At 32.9% G+C, this 15,231-nt stretch overlaps 1 protein-coding gene across 2 annotated transcripts; it reads right to left on the reverse strand.

Annotated features, from left to right (window-relative positions):
* Positions 1-1,264: 1,264 nt before the first annotated feature.
* On the reverse strand, positions 1,265-4,128 carry LOC141671463 (profilin-1-like). 2 transcript variants are annotated; one of them, XM_074477725.1, is made up of 4 exons: positions 3,892-4,128; positions 2,232-2,369; positions 1,665-1,807; positions 1,265-1,565 (listed from the first exon to the last, which is right to left on the reverse strand). In XM_074477725.1, the coding sequence occupies exons 1-3, from the start codon at positions 4,015-4,017 to the stop codon at positions 1,673-1,675; spliced, it is 399 nt and encodes a 132-aa protein (XP_074333826.1). In that variant the 5' UTR covers positions 4,018-4,128; the 3' UTR covers positions 1,265-1,565; positions 1,665-1,672. The 2 variants fall into 2 exon arrangements, with proteins under 2 accessions (XP_074333826.1, XP_074333825.1); XM_074477724.1 differs by having other exon boundaries at positions 1,265-1,560; positions 3,892-4,122.
* Positions 4,129-15,231: the final 11,103 nt, after the last annotated feature.

Consider the following 15,231-nt stretch of genomic DNA (forward strand, 5'->3'; position numbering starts at 1 on the left):
CAATTGTATTTTAATTTGGCCACGATTTGGTATCCATACATTTTTTTCATAAAATTAAACCACATTAAGTAATTTATGCTATTGTCTAATTTGAAACTTTCATTTTCTCTTATATATTAGCAACAAAAAATAAAACTAACATCATATCGTAACTATTCGTGACAATATTATTTGAGATACTTTTACCAAAACTCAACACCATGATTTTCAGCGAAAAATAAAATATTCAAATAATAAAAAGAAATGGTAAAATCATTTATTTGGTGCTAATCGTAAAAAATAATAAAATTAATATTTTTTTGCTAGCACGCGTAGCGCGCGGGCAAAGGTCCCTAGTATAAGTTAATTCGTGTTAGTAATTTCCTTAGTAGTTTGTAGTTTTTCTAAAATTAAAAATAATATAATTTATTTTACTTAATTTAACGTAGCTTAATAAACTTTTAATATACTTTACAAATCGTTTAAAAAATAGTTTTATTTTATAAAGTAAATAGACAATTGGATGAATACAAATAGAAGTCGATTTGTGTTAAAAACAAAGTTTATTGAGAATAGAATTCAATTTATGTAAGGTAAGTATCAAAATTTGGTAATTTTGATACTTTTAGCACCAAATTATAGATGATTTCGCTTATTAATAAAGAGTATACATACTGTACTTGATATCGAATTTAAGTTGTTTATTTTATAACAAAATAGCACTTACTCTATATCAGTACTCTTGTAACAACAGCTCACTACTCCTGTAACAACAGCGCATACTTTAGTCCAAGTTATTTTTAGTAAAAAGAATTTATGTAAGATCAAATAGCGTAAATTTAAATTTGGGATGTGAGATTATAACGTTCAAGGACAGAGGTGCGTTATAACGTTCAAGGACAGAGGTGCGTATCAGATAGGAGTTTAACCCCTTAGCTCGAAAACAAATGATTATGAACGTAAATTTTACATACTTTATTTTCAAAACTCCAAAACTTTTAGCGCATTTTTGGGATGAAACTACTTTACCTTATCATGACTTACTTACTTTCCCTGCTAAATACTCGGGAACAAGGTCTACGGGGCCACATTATCTTTACCTTCAACTTCCTTGTTAAATCCCTCAAAAAAGTGCATACGATTTACAAAATGGTTACCTAATTATTCAAAATTTATCCTGAGCTTTCTTCATATATTATACAGTCACATGTTATATGTTTGGTTTGGGACATGCACTTTGCCAGTTTTGGCCAAATCCCCATTGTATGAAAATGGAAACAATGTCTTCAAGCAACCCAACACTGCTCCATTATTGTACAAATCAAAGCCATGAATTAGGCAAATTAGTTCCTACTTTGAAAAGTTACATGACATATACCAAAAGTTGAATATATCCCCCATTCATATATTAAAAGATAACCTCTTCTTTCACAGACACATGCTCCCAAACCAAAACAATTGAAAAAGGTAGATGAATACAATACTGGAAAAGAGCTGGACATTTGTGATTTAATCCCACCCTTTGAAAGTAGCAATCCACACGAGTCGTTTCCATGAATTACACACCGATATGATTCCCATCTGTACTATGAAAATGCAGAAGTTACTACACTTCATCAGAATTCGGAATATCTCAGAATATTTGAAATGATAATTTGCAGAAGAGATGAAGGGAAACTACTTACCACTGGAATTACAGACCCTGCTCGATGAGATAGTCTCCCAACCTTTCAACAACAACATTGCACTGACCTGGAGGCATTGGCTCCTCGTATATGCCAATCAGTAAAGCTTGATTGCTCTTCTTGATAGTGACACCCCCAGATCCCTGAAAGTGATTAAAATGTAAATCAGCGAAGAAAACCGGGATCAACAAGGTAATGAAGGATTTATTGGAGGTAAAAATGTGCAAACAGTCGTAGTTATCTATGTGTGGCTAATTTAAAAGGTTAATTTGTTTAACAGTTTATTCGGCTTCTGTTCATCACTTCATGTGCTTTATAGCAGCTTTAGTGAAAGGACTAATAACTAATAAGTTGAGGTTCTTCTTGATCATAAATAGACCTTACTTGAGAACTACAAAGTAAACTGTTTTGTTGAGATAGTATAGTAAGGTCTATATTATAATCTAAACAGCTGGATTTAAAAGCAGCAATATTTTGGTGACATGAAGACATCAGAAAAGTAAGTATCTAAGCAAATAAATTTTATGGAACATCCACAGAAAACATTATAATAGTAATAGCCAATACCTTCTTTCCTCGTATGACAGCATTAGGTTCACCCTGAATCACCATATACTTTGTGCCACCTAGGTATAAGCCAGTAGGTGCAAGCGAACCAGGTTCCTCGAAGTCTTTCATTATTGCAGTAATTTCTTCTGGTTTAAACTGCCATATCATAAATCTTAAAACTAATACAAATGCTTCAAGCAGCATTGACATAACTCAAGTATTTATGGACAAGCTACCACTACGGAAACAACAAACCACAGCCGTTCAAGATGACCCAATCCCTCCCAAGCCAAAATTACAAGGAGCCGATTATTTACATTCTATTTTCTTCGATTAATCCGCCCAAGTTTATGTTATTCTTGTTTTAGTTTCATACATCAAGTGTTTCTACACTCTGTCCTGCACCACACAGGAGCCGATTATTTACATTATAATTTCACTATTTCAATTATTTATACTACATTTAGAGGGTGAACTAAGAGGCTCTTGAGGATGCTCTAATCATATGTAACTAGGACCATACAAGAATATTTTACAAGTTACCTACAAAAAATCAGTTTTCTATTAAAATTCGAGGAAAAAAATCATAGTTTTTCACCTCTATAAATCTAATTCTTTATTACTAACCTTTATAAACCCAACAAATCTATCATTTTATTCTTAAATATTTTTTACAAATTGTTCATAAGAATCTACTACAATGGTTAACATAGTGTTTTTTTGTTAACATAGTATTGTTGAAGGCGCGATTAAAGGCTTCATTATTGACATAATAATCATGTTATTTATGCCATTTGTTATATTTGAATGTCAAGATTATGTTAAGTAATGGTTTCTTGTTAAATTTGTTATTATCTATTTTGGTAATAATGGCGAATCGCGCTTCAAATTTAGGTCTTGCGCTTTTTTACAATCTGTGTCTTAAACAACACTGTGTTTTTTTATGGATAATAAACAACACTGTGTTAACAGCAAACCTATAAAATTAGAATTCTACAAAATTTGTAGTAACTTACCAGTATAATATCAGCTTCATTAAGTTACTAGTATGACAACATTCAAGACGTTTAGTTTTCATTATTCAATTGAAATGCCTAGTTTAACTATCTTATCATATTAAAATTTAAATTTGTTTTGTGAAGTATAAACTCTTCGATTGTAGCACATTTGATTTCGCTCCTCTATTAACTTACTTTTCTTTATCTGCAATAGGCAATTGTTAACCTTAACCATTAACATATATAATTATAATTATTAATTCTACTCATCTACCTGTACTATTATATTAAATATTAAAGACGAAATATTAAAAATTTTGTTGGGGGTCCTTGTCACTCAATTCAGAACCATTAGATGAGAACCGTCAACCGTTAAATATAGTCTTAAAATTATTATTAAAGAAGTATAAGGTTAGAATCCAATCAACAACACATTAAAATTATGAATTACAATCTATAATGATAAAAATGACTGTGCATCATGGCACGGGTTATATACCGGTAAATTTAACAAATGACATGTACATAGTTTAAATTTCGCATCTCACAAAACAAATAAACACAACAAAAGGGCTGCTAACAATCAAACTAAAGATTCATAAATCAATACAAAAACAACTAATCTAACGAAAAGGGCTATTGAAAATGAAAAAACAAGTGAAATGATAGTAAAAAATAACCTGAGGAAAGGTGTCACTTTGAGCCCAAACAGAGGCATCATGGCCAATAATAGCAGCAGCAGAAAGCTGATTGCCTTCTTCAGTTAAACACATTAAGTGGTCATCAACATATGATTGCCACGACATTTTCGGTTTTCAGACAGACAATTGTGTGTGTCAATGTAGAGATTGGTTTGGTTTAAGGGAGGGGTGTGTAATGAAAGATGATGGGAATAAAAAAGGAGTGTCCGCGTACAAATTAAGCTTGCACTGGGAATTGTTCTGTGCGGCTCCACATAATATTCCCTTTTTTAAAATTATTATATTACCTCGATCCGTCCCATGGGTTCTATACATTTATTATTTCGAGTCTTCTATAAAATATAGTTTTATAATATTTTATTAATTTTTTTTTAAAATAAAAATTTAAATATAAAACTTTTATTTAGAAAAAAATTAAAAAAATATTATAGAATTATACTTTAAAGGAGCATTACAAACATGTCAAGTAATGTATAGAATTTAATGACATAAAGGAGGTAGTAAATTGTTTTGGGTTCTTTCTTCCAAAATACCTAAGTTCATAAACTTTTTTCAAAATGTAATATTTTTTTAGTATTTTTCAAAAATATTTTTTTAATTTTATATATATATACCAACTTTTTGAAAAGGAGTTTTAAAAATATAATTTACAACCATATTCGCAATTGAAATTAACCAAAATCAACTAATTTTAAAATTTAGTAACTAAGAGAGTACCTTCATATGTCTCTTAAATTATTCATATAATATAAATTATTGGCTTTTAATACTTTTATGTGCATTTATCTTCAATAATACTTTCTAAATACAATTTTTAGAAAGAATATATTCAAACTACTTCAATTTTTGGGAGATGCGGAACAGTGCCCAAGATACTAATCGAATATATATGTGTTAAATGCGTCACAAATAGAGCCGGCTACACGGTCGGGCCGATCGTGCTGGGCCGAATTTCCGGCGGTCCGGTTCACTAGCAGCTTAAGTCGTGAACGGCCCGTATAGCTACACGAATCGTGCCGTGCCGATTTGGTAGAATTGGAAGCCGTGAACGGCTCGCGAATTAAACGATTTTAACGGTTCCGGCGAGTCTAACAGTTTGGGCCGGTTACCAAATAAAACTACTAAGCAGTTGCCGAATAACCGCGAATAACGGTTCGGGCCTCCTTGATTTTACAAGTTGATTTTTGTATCCTTTTAATTTGACACTTCCCAGCTGGCCACCTCCCATACCTTCTGTTTATCTTTTTTTTTGTTTTTTCTTTTGTTTTGTTTTTAATTTGTACTAACAGACTTTGTTTGCAAATAAGTAATACAGAATTTGTACAAATAAGTAAAACAGATTAATTTATTTTATTACTCGTATATTTATTTGATGAAATAATCAAAACAAATTTGTTTTTTTAAAACAAAGTTAGTTTTTCAAATTAGTTACAGAAGGTTCAAATGAGTTATTTTGTCATTTATCAAAATTATATTTTTTAGAATTTATAAAACTAACATGTTAATAATGAAAAGAGGACGGTACCTCTATAAATTTTATTAATTAAAAAAATGTTACAATTGATTTGAGAGGACTCCTCTCTAAAAAAACGGAACAATTCGAATTCGGTTAAAAATTCAAAAAACTCGAGCGAGCTCGGCTCGATTATTTTCGAGTTGAATTCGAATTTTTTATGAGCCGAGTTCGAGTAGCTCACGAACAGTTTGACTCGTTTATACCCATAGGCATAATGTTGTAAATTTGTAATTATACATTGTTATGAACATTACACAGTTAGTCCCCCTTATCCATATATATCTAACAATAATCACAGCTATTAATATATGTTCACGAATAATTCACCACGTGCCGGGCCGGTTCACGAATTACAACATCCCCTGTTCGTTGGCGAGTTACACGGGTCGGTTACGTGCCGTGCCGGTTTTCCTACAAATTCTGAAAAGCTTATTCGTATTCGGTTCGTGTCTTCAGCCGGTTAGTGCCGAAATATTAACCGGCACACATCGAGCCGACTCAGACGAATATTTGGCGAGCCGGTTAACGTCTGTGCCGAGCTAAACCGGCCGTCTGGCCACCTCTAGTCACAAAGAATACACATTACAAAAATGTGTATTACTTTGAAAATAATAAGAAAATATGTATAGAAGATAAAAGTGAATACACAGTTCTTTAATATATGTCCTTTATTATTTTTAAAAAAACTGAACACGTGTCTCCTTTGTAAGAATTTTATGTAGAATATTCCGTCAAACGATATTTTGATTTGCCCCTCAAATTGAGGGTATTTTATTTTTTCATAAGATTTATTCATTTTTATATTATTAAATAATTTTTAATTTAATATAAAATAGAACTTAAGAGTTCTGCAATGGCTCTTAGGGGTGAGCACATAAAAGATACTCTTGAACTTTTAAAAAGTACTTCCAGTTCTACAAAATTCACTTTTAAAGAGTATTTTTAGTGCTACGAAATTCTTAGTTAAAACAATTGTTAGGAATATGTTGTGTATTTGATGATAACTTGAACAAAACACTTAGTAGATTTTATTTAAGTGAATTTGTATCTTTCAATGAATGATCATTTTAACATCCATTGAAAGAGTAGTTTATGTAATAATGAGTCTAGTAGCACATTCCTGCATATTATAAAGCCTTAGTGAACTAGATCTTGCAGAATGTTTAAGTCATGTTGACTACTAGTTTGATATGCAAGATAGTTGGTTAATTGTAAATATTAGATTTCTTGTAATCTTGTATAAATGAAATGGAGTTAATTGCCAAGAAAACAATCTCAACGGATGATTCACAAAACTTCAACGGATGATCAACTAAAACTTCAACTGATGATTCACATAGTCTCAACGGATGATCAACCAAAGTTTCAACGAATGATCAATCACGGTTTCAACGGATGATTCAATGAAGTTTCAACGGATGTTCAAATTCAAATAGCAGTTGATAGTGACTTGACCGTCACATGCGTTGGTTATGCAAATGGAATGTGGCAGCCTAATTGCAGGGTTTAGAGAATAAAGAAGTCTTTCCATTTTCATGCTAAACTAAAGATATTCAAAGATGCTGGATAGATAAATGAAGGAGCATGAAATTAGACTATAAACATTTTTGTCTTATTTATTTGTATTTTTATCATGTAACTTGGTGATATATAAATCAAGTGTAGCAAGTAGAACCTTAAGATTTATAAGAATTCAAGAAAACAAAAAGCAGAGAAATAGATAAGCCAAAATCTGTAAAGAATTTCTCTGTTCTTGTAGTTTAACTTGTAAGCAGCTGTGTACAACATTATAACACAGAGTTCTCTACTTAATATATATCTCTGGTGGAAAAATTCAATCCACCAGAAAGTTTTTAAATACTTGTATTTGATCACTTTGTAATTTGATTTATTTATTACTTTCATTCTGCACCATTGCTAAATCAAATACAGTTATATATTTATAGTAGAAATGTTCTTAAAATTGAAAAAGAAACCAGAATTACATTCAACCCCCCTTCTGTAATTCTTGTTTAGATTGTTTGGGAATAACAATTGGTATCAGAGCAAGCTCTTGAAGAACAAAGAGTTTAAAGATCACAACAACTAACAAGATGAGCAGAAAAGATGTTGGAGTAAAGATTCCATTTCTGGACAAAGACAACTATCACCATTGGAAGGTGAAGATGCACCTACATTTCCTATCTCAAGATGAAGCATATGTGGACTGTATTGAGAAAGGTCCACATGTCCCTATGAGAGCTGCTACAGGAAATGAAGCATCTATCCCAAAGCCTAGAGCAGAATGGTCTGATCGAGATATTGAACAAGTTCATAAGGATAAAAAGGCCATGAATATTTTGTTTAATGGTGTTGATGGTGACATGTTTGACAACATCATAAACTGCAAAACTGCCAAAGAGGTCCGGGATACAATTCAAGTTATATGTGATGGTACTGAGCGGGTGAGGGAAAATAAATTGCAACTCTTGATTCAGCAATATGAACATTTTTATAGTGAAAAAAGTGAGTCACTCACTGATATACTTAGTAGATTTCAAAAACTACTAAATGCTCTAAAGTTGCATGGAAGAGTCTACCAAACAAAAGACTCAAACCTCAAATTCCTTAGATCTCTGCCAAAAGAATGGAAGCCAATGACAGTCTCATCAAGAAATTCTCAAGACTACAAGAAATTCACCTTGGACAGACTGTATGAGATTCTAAAGACCTATGAGCTTGAAATAGAGGAAGATGAGAAGCTGGAGAAAGGAAAAGAAGGGAGGATCCATTGTATTGATTGTTGAGCAAGGAAAGGAGAATGAGAAAGAGGTTGAAGTTGTTGAATCTGCACCAAACCCTAGAGTTTGTGAAGGCAATGGAAAAGGGCTAGTAGCTGAACATAAAGACCATCTTAGTCAAGATGACATGGAAGATATAGATGAATATCTGGCTTTTCTATCCAGAAGGTTTGCAAGCTCAAATTCAAGAAGAATTTTGGAGCAGCTAAGTCAAACATGAACATGGTTGATAAGTCTAAATTCAAATGTTTCAAGTGTGGCTTGGCATGTCATTTTGCTAGTGAATGCAGAAAGTCTGATTCTGGTAAAAAGAAGTTTGAGCCTGTTAATTATAAGTAAAAATATTTTGATTTTCTCAAACAAAAGGAAAGGGCTTTCATCACACAAGAAAATGACTGGACTGTAGATGGATTAGAAGAGGATGAAGATACAAGCTATGTTAATCTAGCACTTATGGCCAATATGTTTTTAAGTGAAAGAAACAATGTGTTAGAAACTCAATTTGTTGAGTTTGAAAAATTGAAGATAGAGTGCAAGATTGCTAAAGATGAACTAACTAAATCCTTAAAGAAAGAGGAAATTTTAAAAAAGCAACTTGAACGAGAACGGGAAGTAATTAAGGCATGGAAATCATCTAGAGATGTCCATTCTCAAATTACTAAAGTTTAAGGTATAGAATCCTTCTGTGATGAAGCCTGGAAAAAGAGCAAGGAGAAACTAGATTCTAATTTGATAGGAAGGAATTTCAACGGATGTAGATTTTAATTTGATAGAAAAGGATTATTCATCGAAAGACAAGGAATCACGTCTGTTGAGTGAAAGAAAGCCAGTTAGCAAAGCCAAACTAGCCAAGCTAAATGAGAAATATGGATCAGTTTCTAAGAACTTTGTTCCAGGAGAAACAAGTCAAGTGAAACAGAACAAGAGAATCAATGTAGGACATCTGTCTACTAAGCAATTAAATGACAGACTGGAGAAAATTGAAGTGAAAGCAGAGTCTAAAAGGAAAAATAATAGGAATGAGAAAGTAGGAATTAACAAATATAACAACTAAACACCTGATAAATATGCACCAAGAAAAATTTATGTTAAGTGTGGTAGTGTTAATCATTTATCTGTTAATTGTAAACCTGCTATGCCTGCTCCCATGTCTGCACCACCTTCATTTGTTAGGTCACACACACTGTAGAAGGGGGTTGAATACAGTGTTTACCACAATCAAATCTAATATAAGAACTTAAGTAACAGAAAACAGATTTTATTCAACACAATAAACTCTGTTACAATATAGAACTATCCTCTTTCAGTGATGAATAAATTATCATGAGAGCTGTTAGAGTTACAAAGAATAATAACTTCGATAATCGTAACACTTATAGTGTAAACTCTATGTCTGTGTTTATATACTACACAGTTACAAGATAATCTTCTAAATGATATGGAATATAATTCTGCTTCCTAAAATATATCAACTAGTTATCTTTTCTTCCAAGTATTCTATTCTTCATAGAATTCCTTCTTCATGCACAATTCATTCTGTCTTAGTCTCGATCTTCTTTCCTTTCAATCAGCCGCCTACCTTATCTGAAAGTCATCTTAAGTCCTGATATTATCTCCTGATAAATATCTTCTGAACCTTAAGTTCTGATAACTTAAGTTCTGATATCTTAAGTTATGTCTTCAGTATAAGTGCTGATTTCCAGTTAAGTAATGATTTGTCCTGTTAGGTAAGATCTGAAAACTAAACACAAATCATATTACACATGACATTATCAAATATATCTAACAATCTCCCCCAACTTGTAAATTAGCATAATATACAAGTTCAACGGATATTTGATGATGTCAAAAATATTAAGTACAAATGCATGAGAATTTGACTAGATAACTACAACTTACAGTCATTTCAGCTTTACCATCTTTAACTTTTGATAACCGCTTCAGTCTGTATAAACTTCAGAATTTAAGTAGTTGTAGATCTTTGACTTGGCTTCAACTTTCAATTTCTTCTGATCTCTTTGATATCAGGAGTTGTCCTGAGATAGTTCTTCAACAAACATCTCTCTGCATATTCAAGTTCATTGACCATCCTCCTTTTAGCATTTATCAATTCAGTTGTATCTTCTCCAGTTTGAAAAATAGCTGCTTTGAGATCATTTATCTTAGCTTTTCTTATCTCCTGATCTAGTCTAATCAGATATGCCTTGTCAGACTCTAGATTGAATTCCACAGCCTTATAACCCAGAAAAGTAGTTATAATCCTAGCAGAGTTAGGCTTCATATCGACAATATCACCCTTGTGATCTCTGTACTTGGGACAGTATGTGTTGTTAGACTTTACAGAATAAAGCTTCTTATGTCTTTGAATTTGAGACTTTAAATATCCTGCAGCCCTATCTGTTAATCTGTCTTTCACTTGAAGTAGGAATAGAACATGTTCCAGTTCTTCAAAATACTTCAGTGGTATAACATTTTTCTTAATCTGGTATACCCTTTCATCTGTCATAAAATATAACAAGATATGTTCTTTCAAGAAGGTATGGTAAACCATTTGTACAGATTCAAGTCGATTCAATCTTTCAGGAGTTGCTCCAACACCTGGTTCACTTAAGGAAGTTGGATCATTGGTAGTGTTATGTACTCTTCTTTCATCAAAACTACCCAACCTAGATTTATCTCTTGCTTCTTTTCCTGTAACAACTCTTTCTTCAAAACCACTTGTTGCAGTCTTCAAAGATTGAGTCTGTTTAGCTTTGGTGAATCCTGATAGGAGGATCTTTGAAAGCTTAACATGAGCAATGACAGAGGTTTCCTTTTCCTTATCTTCTGATATCAAGCCAACTTGAGCTATGTCAGAGGTTGCTTGCTTCACTTTCATATCAGAAATTACTAAATCTTGACTCTGAACAACATGAGCCATGTCAGAGGTTGTTTGAAAAATCTTCTTATGCATCAGAGTAAGATTAACATCTGCTTCATCATCAATTATTTCTTCATCCATGAATGGCATATAAACCTTTACAGGTTCATCAACTTTTTCTTTGTCCTTGGACCTTGGATCAATTTCCATTTTTGATTTGGCCTTGGTTACCTCAAAACTTGTTATTTCCTTTATCACAATACCCTTAGGCTTCAGAAATTTCTTTTCAACAACAGAAGCTTCAGATTTTGTCTTGACACCTTCTGCTTTGAGTCTAGCTTCTTCTCCCTTTAGACTCTCAAAGTCCATTCCTGGATTTTCTTTAAGAAATAACTGCTTTGAAATTTCTTCATCAAGTTCTAGATATCCACCAGAACTTATCATTTTACCAGTATCAGAACTTATTCTTCTCCCAGAATCAGAACTTGTTCCTTGACTTGTAATTCTAGCTTTACTTGATGAAAGTCCTTTGCCTTGACCTTGACCTCTACCCTTATTAGAGTTTCCCTGGTCATCATTTCCATCATCCTTTCCTTTCAGTGTCTGAATAGATTTACATTTGGACTTAATCACTTTCTCCCTCTTTTTGGCATCAGCAGGTAATAGAAGAGAGACAAGCAATTCCACTGAGGATTAGATCTCATTGAGTTGACTTTGGTGAGAAGCTTGATTCTTCAGAATTTCTTCAATTTGAGCTTGTTGTTTCTCCTGAGTTTTCTCAATGTAGGCAATTCTGTCAAAGGCTGGCTTGAAAAATCTGTTCTTTTCAAGTTTCACATTCATATCTTGATGGATTAGGGCTTCCTGAATTTTGTTCACCTTGTCATGAGTTATAGTGTGTTGACCTTGAAGGTGCCTTGTACTCAATGCAGTAACTCTCAGTTGTGCCTTGAAATTATCATTTATCGGCATTTCATCAGCTTTTGCAAAATGCTCAGCAAGAATCTTTTCAGAAGGAACAAAACTAACTGAGTTCCATTCTTTAGTCCACTCCTTTCCTCTAGGAGTTTCACTCCAAGGTACTGGTGCTTCCCCTGTAACAAACTTCTTGACTAAATCAGCTTTATGAACAGTTTGTTGAGGTGCATGTCCTGATGGACCAGCTGCATCAACATCTAAATTATCAGCAGCTTCACCAGTAGTTTCTTCATTAGCAACATCAGAACTTGTAGATCCTGCAGTATCAGCATCTTCTGATAAAATAGCAGTATGTGAGGCTATAGAGGATTCAATATTTTCCTCTAAATTCTGATCGGCAGCCAGGTTCTGATCAACATTCAAAAGTGATGTTTTTGGTGAAATGAGTTGAATTGGTGGAGCTTCCAAGTACGAAACCTCAGGCACAATCAGGTTATGAATATCAATTTCAGCACTTGTACCTGGTTCTTAAGTATGTACTCTATAGGTGACATAGGAGGTGTAGGTATTTTAGCTTGAGCAGTTTCATGTTGTACAGAAGGATGTAATTCAATAACAACTGGTTTTGTTGAGATCAGAGATTCCTGATCCCCTTCCTTAGCTGCTTCCACTACATCTTCTGAATCTGACTCAACTATGTCCCTATGAGCTCTCTGTTTCTTTAATTTTCTCAAAGGTGGAGACACTGTAGGAGCGTTATCACCAGAATTTAATTTTCTAAGCCTTTTGAGGGGCCTAGAACTCCCAGTTACAGTATCTTTCTGAGAAGAAACCTTCTCAGCTTCTACAATAACAGGTTCTGATATTGGAACCTGTTCCTCAGTTGTTTTCTCAAATCAACAGAATTTAATCAAAACATTCATCACAAAATAAAATTAAAAGTCGATGAAGTAAAGATTAATAAATTGCAATTCAACATGCACAGTCACATAATTTGAGAAACAAAGAACAAATCTTGTAATTTAAAGAAAATTTCATTGATATATCAGATGATTACATTCGATGAAATTTATCAATTACATGCAAAAATTACAAGATAGTCCTATTCTACGATTCCTAACATCAACAGCCTTAGTCCTAAGTTAAGAAGCCTGACAAAGCTGATGGTGAAGAGAAACGGATGAATAACAATTAATTCTTCTTCCTGCTTTCAACAAAGAGAACAGCGAGACGAATGATTTGCTCTTGATGTTTAAGAATACGAAGATGAGCTTCTCTTTGAAAAGACAACAGATCATTTTTAATGTTCTCTGGAAGTTGAATCCAGATGACAAATGGAATGTTTTTGATAGGATATGGAGTCAGAATTCCATTTCGAAAAATGGTCACAGTTTTTGTGCCATAAGAGTAAAACCAACTGAAATGTGCCATTGTTTGAGAGAAATGAATAGATGTGGTTTTACTGATGAATGATCAGTCATTTATATAGGCAATGGAATACTAAGGGACGTGAGGACTGGTTAAACTTGACAAGTAACAAATAATGATCCCTCAACTCCCTAGACTAATGTGTAATAATAACAGTCAGTAAAAGATCTAAAGCCAGAGTTAATGGGCGCGGGATATAATAATAATTACTGTGCGCATGCAGTTTTTCAAGACATACACGTTAACCACTAACCCACAATGATTATGACTGTTTTATCTCACATTAACCAATATTCTGTAAAAATATTATCGTTCAAGTAATGACCAAAAATAAACCAATTAAATAAATACTGTCACGTCAGCATCAAAACTTGATTATTATCAAGATTCAAAAGTCATCAGAATATGGCTCCTTAACTCGAAAAGTGAATGTGTATTCCTATAATTCTTCACACAAATACTGATATGGTTTCATCAGAACTTAATCATCAGAACTTGTCCTCAGAATTTATGCAATTCGACACATAAACTGTTCTTCTAAAATAACATTGATCACCGCAGTAATTTTCATCATTCATATGGAGTGTATGTGTGTGCATTAAGCTAAATATCATATAAGGAGTAAAGTCTGATTCACTTCAGTACATCTTAGAAATAAGGCATAACTAAGAACTTTACTTAAAATCTGTCATTATTCTGAAGTCTACTTTAGAATGAGTTCATGCATGAGTCCACCTCAACTATTTTGTGCTCATTTTATGCATCTTTTGAAATTCTATTTTACAGTGGATTCTCAGTGTAAGTGAGTCACGACTGCTTATCAGAATTTATGTTGTTATCAGAGTATTTCTCCAGTAATCACAGAGTATGAAAAGTCACCAAGAAAATTTTATTTTGCTTTTCTAATGCATATTACTTAATACCAGCAATACACTTGGGTCTTCCCTTCCACATTTTTACTTTAGATCTCAAAGGAGTACCTGATTTTTATTTCTTTTCTTTTTCTTTTGATTAGTGAGGCTTATCAGCACTTAGTACATTCACCAAATTTACTAACATCAGAACTTAACAGATAAGAAGCATTATTCTAGTTTTTGACTTAGTTATAAGATACACAAAGTAAACTTAACTAAGCTCAATATCAGAATTTGCTTGTGTTAAAAGATTTCTACATAGATAATTACTTCAAACATGGGATCTTTAGTATATTAAAGATTACTAGGTCAGCATCTAGCACAGTTATCCTCATTGGATTGAATAATCACAGAAATATTCATATCACTATCAGAGTTTAGAAATTCACATCAGACAACAATCAGCACTTAAGTAATTTTCAATTTAAGCACAGAATACACAAAGATAGTAATATCTGTAAATACTGATCATAAAGTCTGATGTATCAGAACATAAACTAAGCAGATTTAGAGAAAGAACCTGAAACCATTCCAAGTTCATTTACCAATCTTGTAAAAGTAGCTTCACACAGTGGTTTTGTGAAGATATCTGCTAGTTGTTGATCTGTGGGAACAAAATGCAATTTCACTGTACCTTCATCCACATGTTCCCTTGTGAAGTGGTACCTAATGCTGATGTGCTTTGTCACTTTGATTATCACAGTAAATAGGGATTTTAGAAAATTCTAACCCATAATCTAGTAACTGATTCTTCATCCAAAGAATCTGTGCACAACAGCTTCCTGCAGCAATGTATTCAGGTTCTGCAGTTGATGTGGAAATTGACTTATGTTTCTTGCTAAACCAAGAAACCAATCTGCCTCCAAGAAATTGGCAGCTTCCACTAGTGTTTTTCCTGTCAAT

This window comes from Apium graveolens, chromosome 7 (genome assembly GCF_009905375.1).
Source record: "Apium graveolens cultivar Ventura chromosome 7, ASM990537v1, whole genome shotgun sequence".
Lineage (NCBI taxonomy): Eukaryota > Viridiplantae > Streptophyta > Magnoliopsida > Apiales > Apiaceae > Apium > Apium graveolens.

Coding starts and splice junctions, on each gene's coding strand:
- LOC141671463 (XM_074477725.1), bottom strand. CDS start 4,017: ATGTCGTGGCAATCATATGTTGATGACCACTTAATGTGTTTAACTGAA. Junction 2,370..3,891: donor AAAGTGACACCTTTCCTCAG/GTTATTTTTTAC, acceptor ATGATATGGCAG/TTTAAACCAGAAGAAATTAC. Junction 1,808..2,231: donor CTGTCATACGAGGAAAGAAG/GTATTGGCTATT, acceptor AATCACTTTCAG/GGATCTGGGGGTGTCACTAT.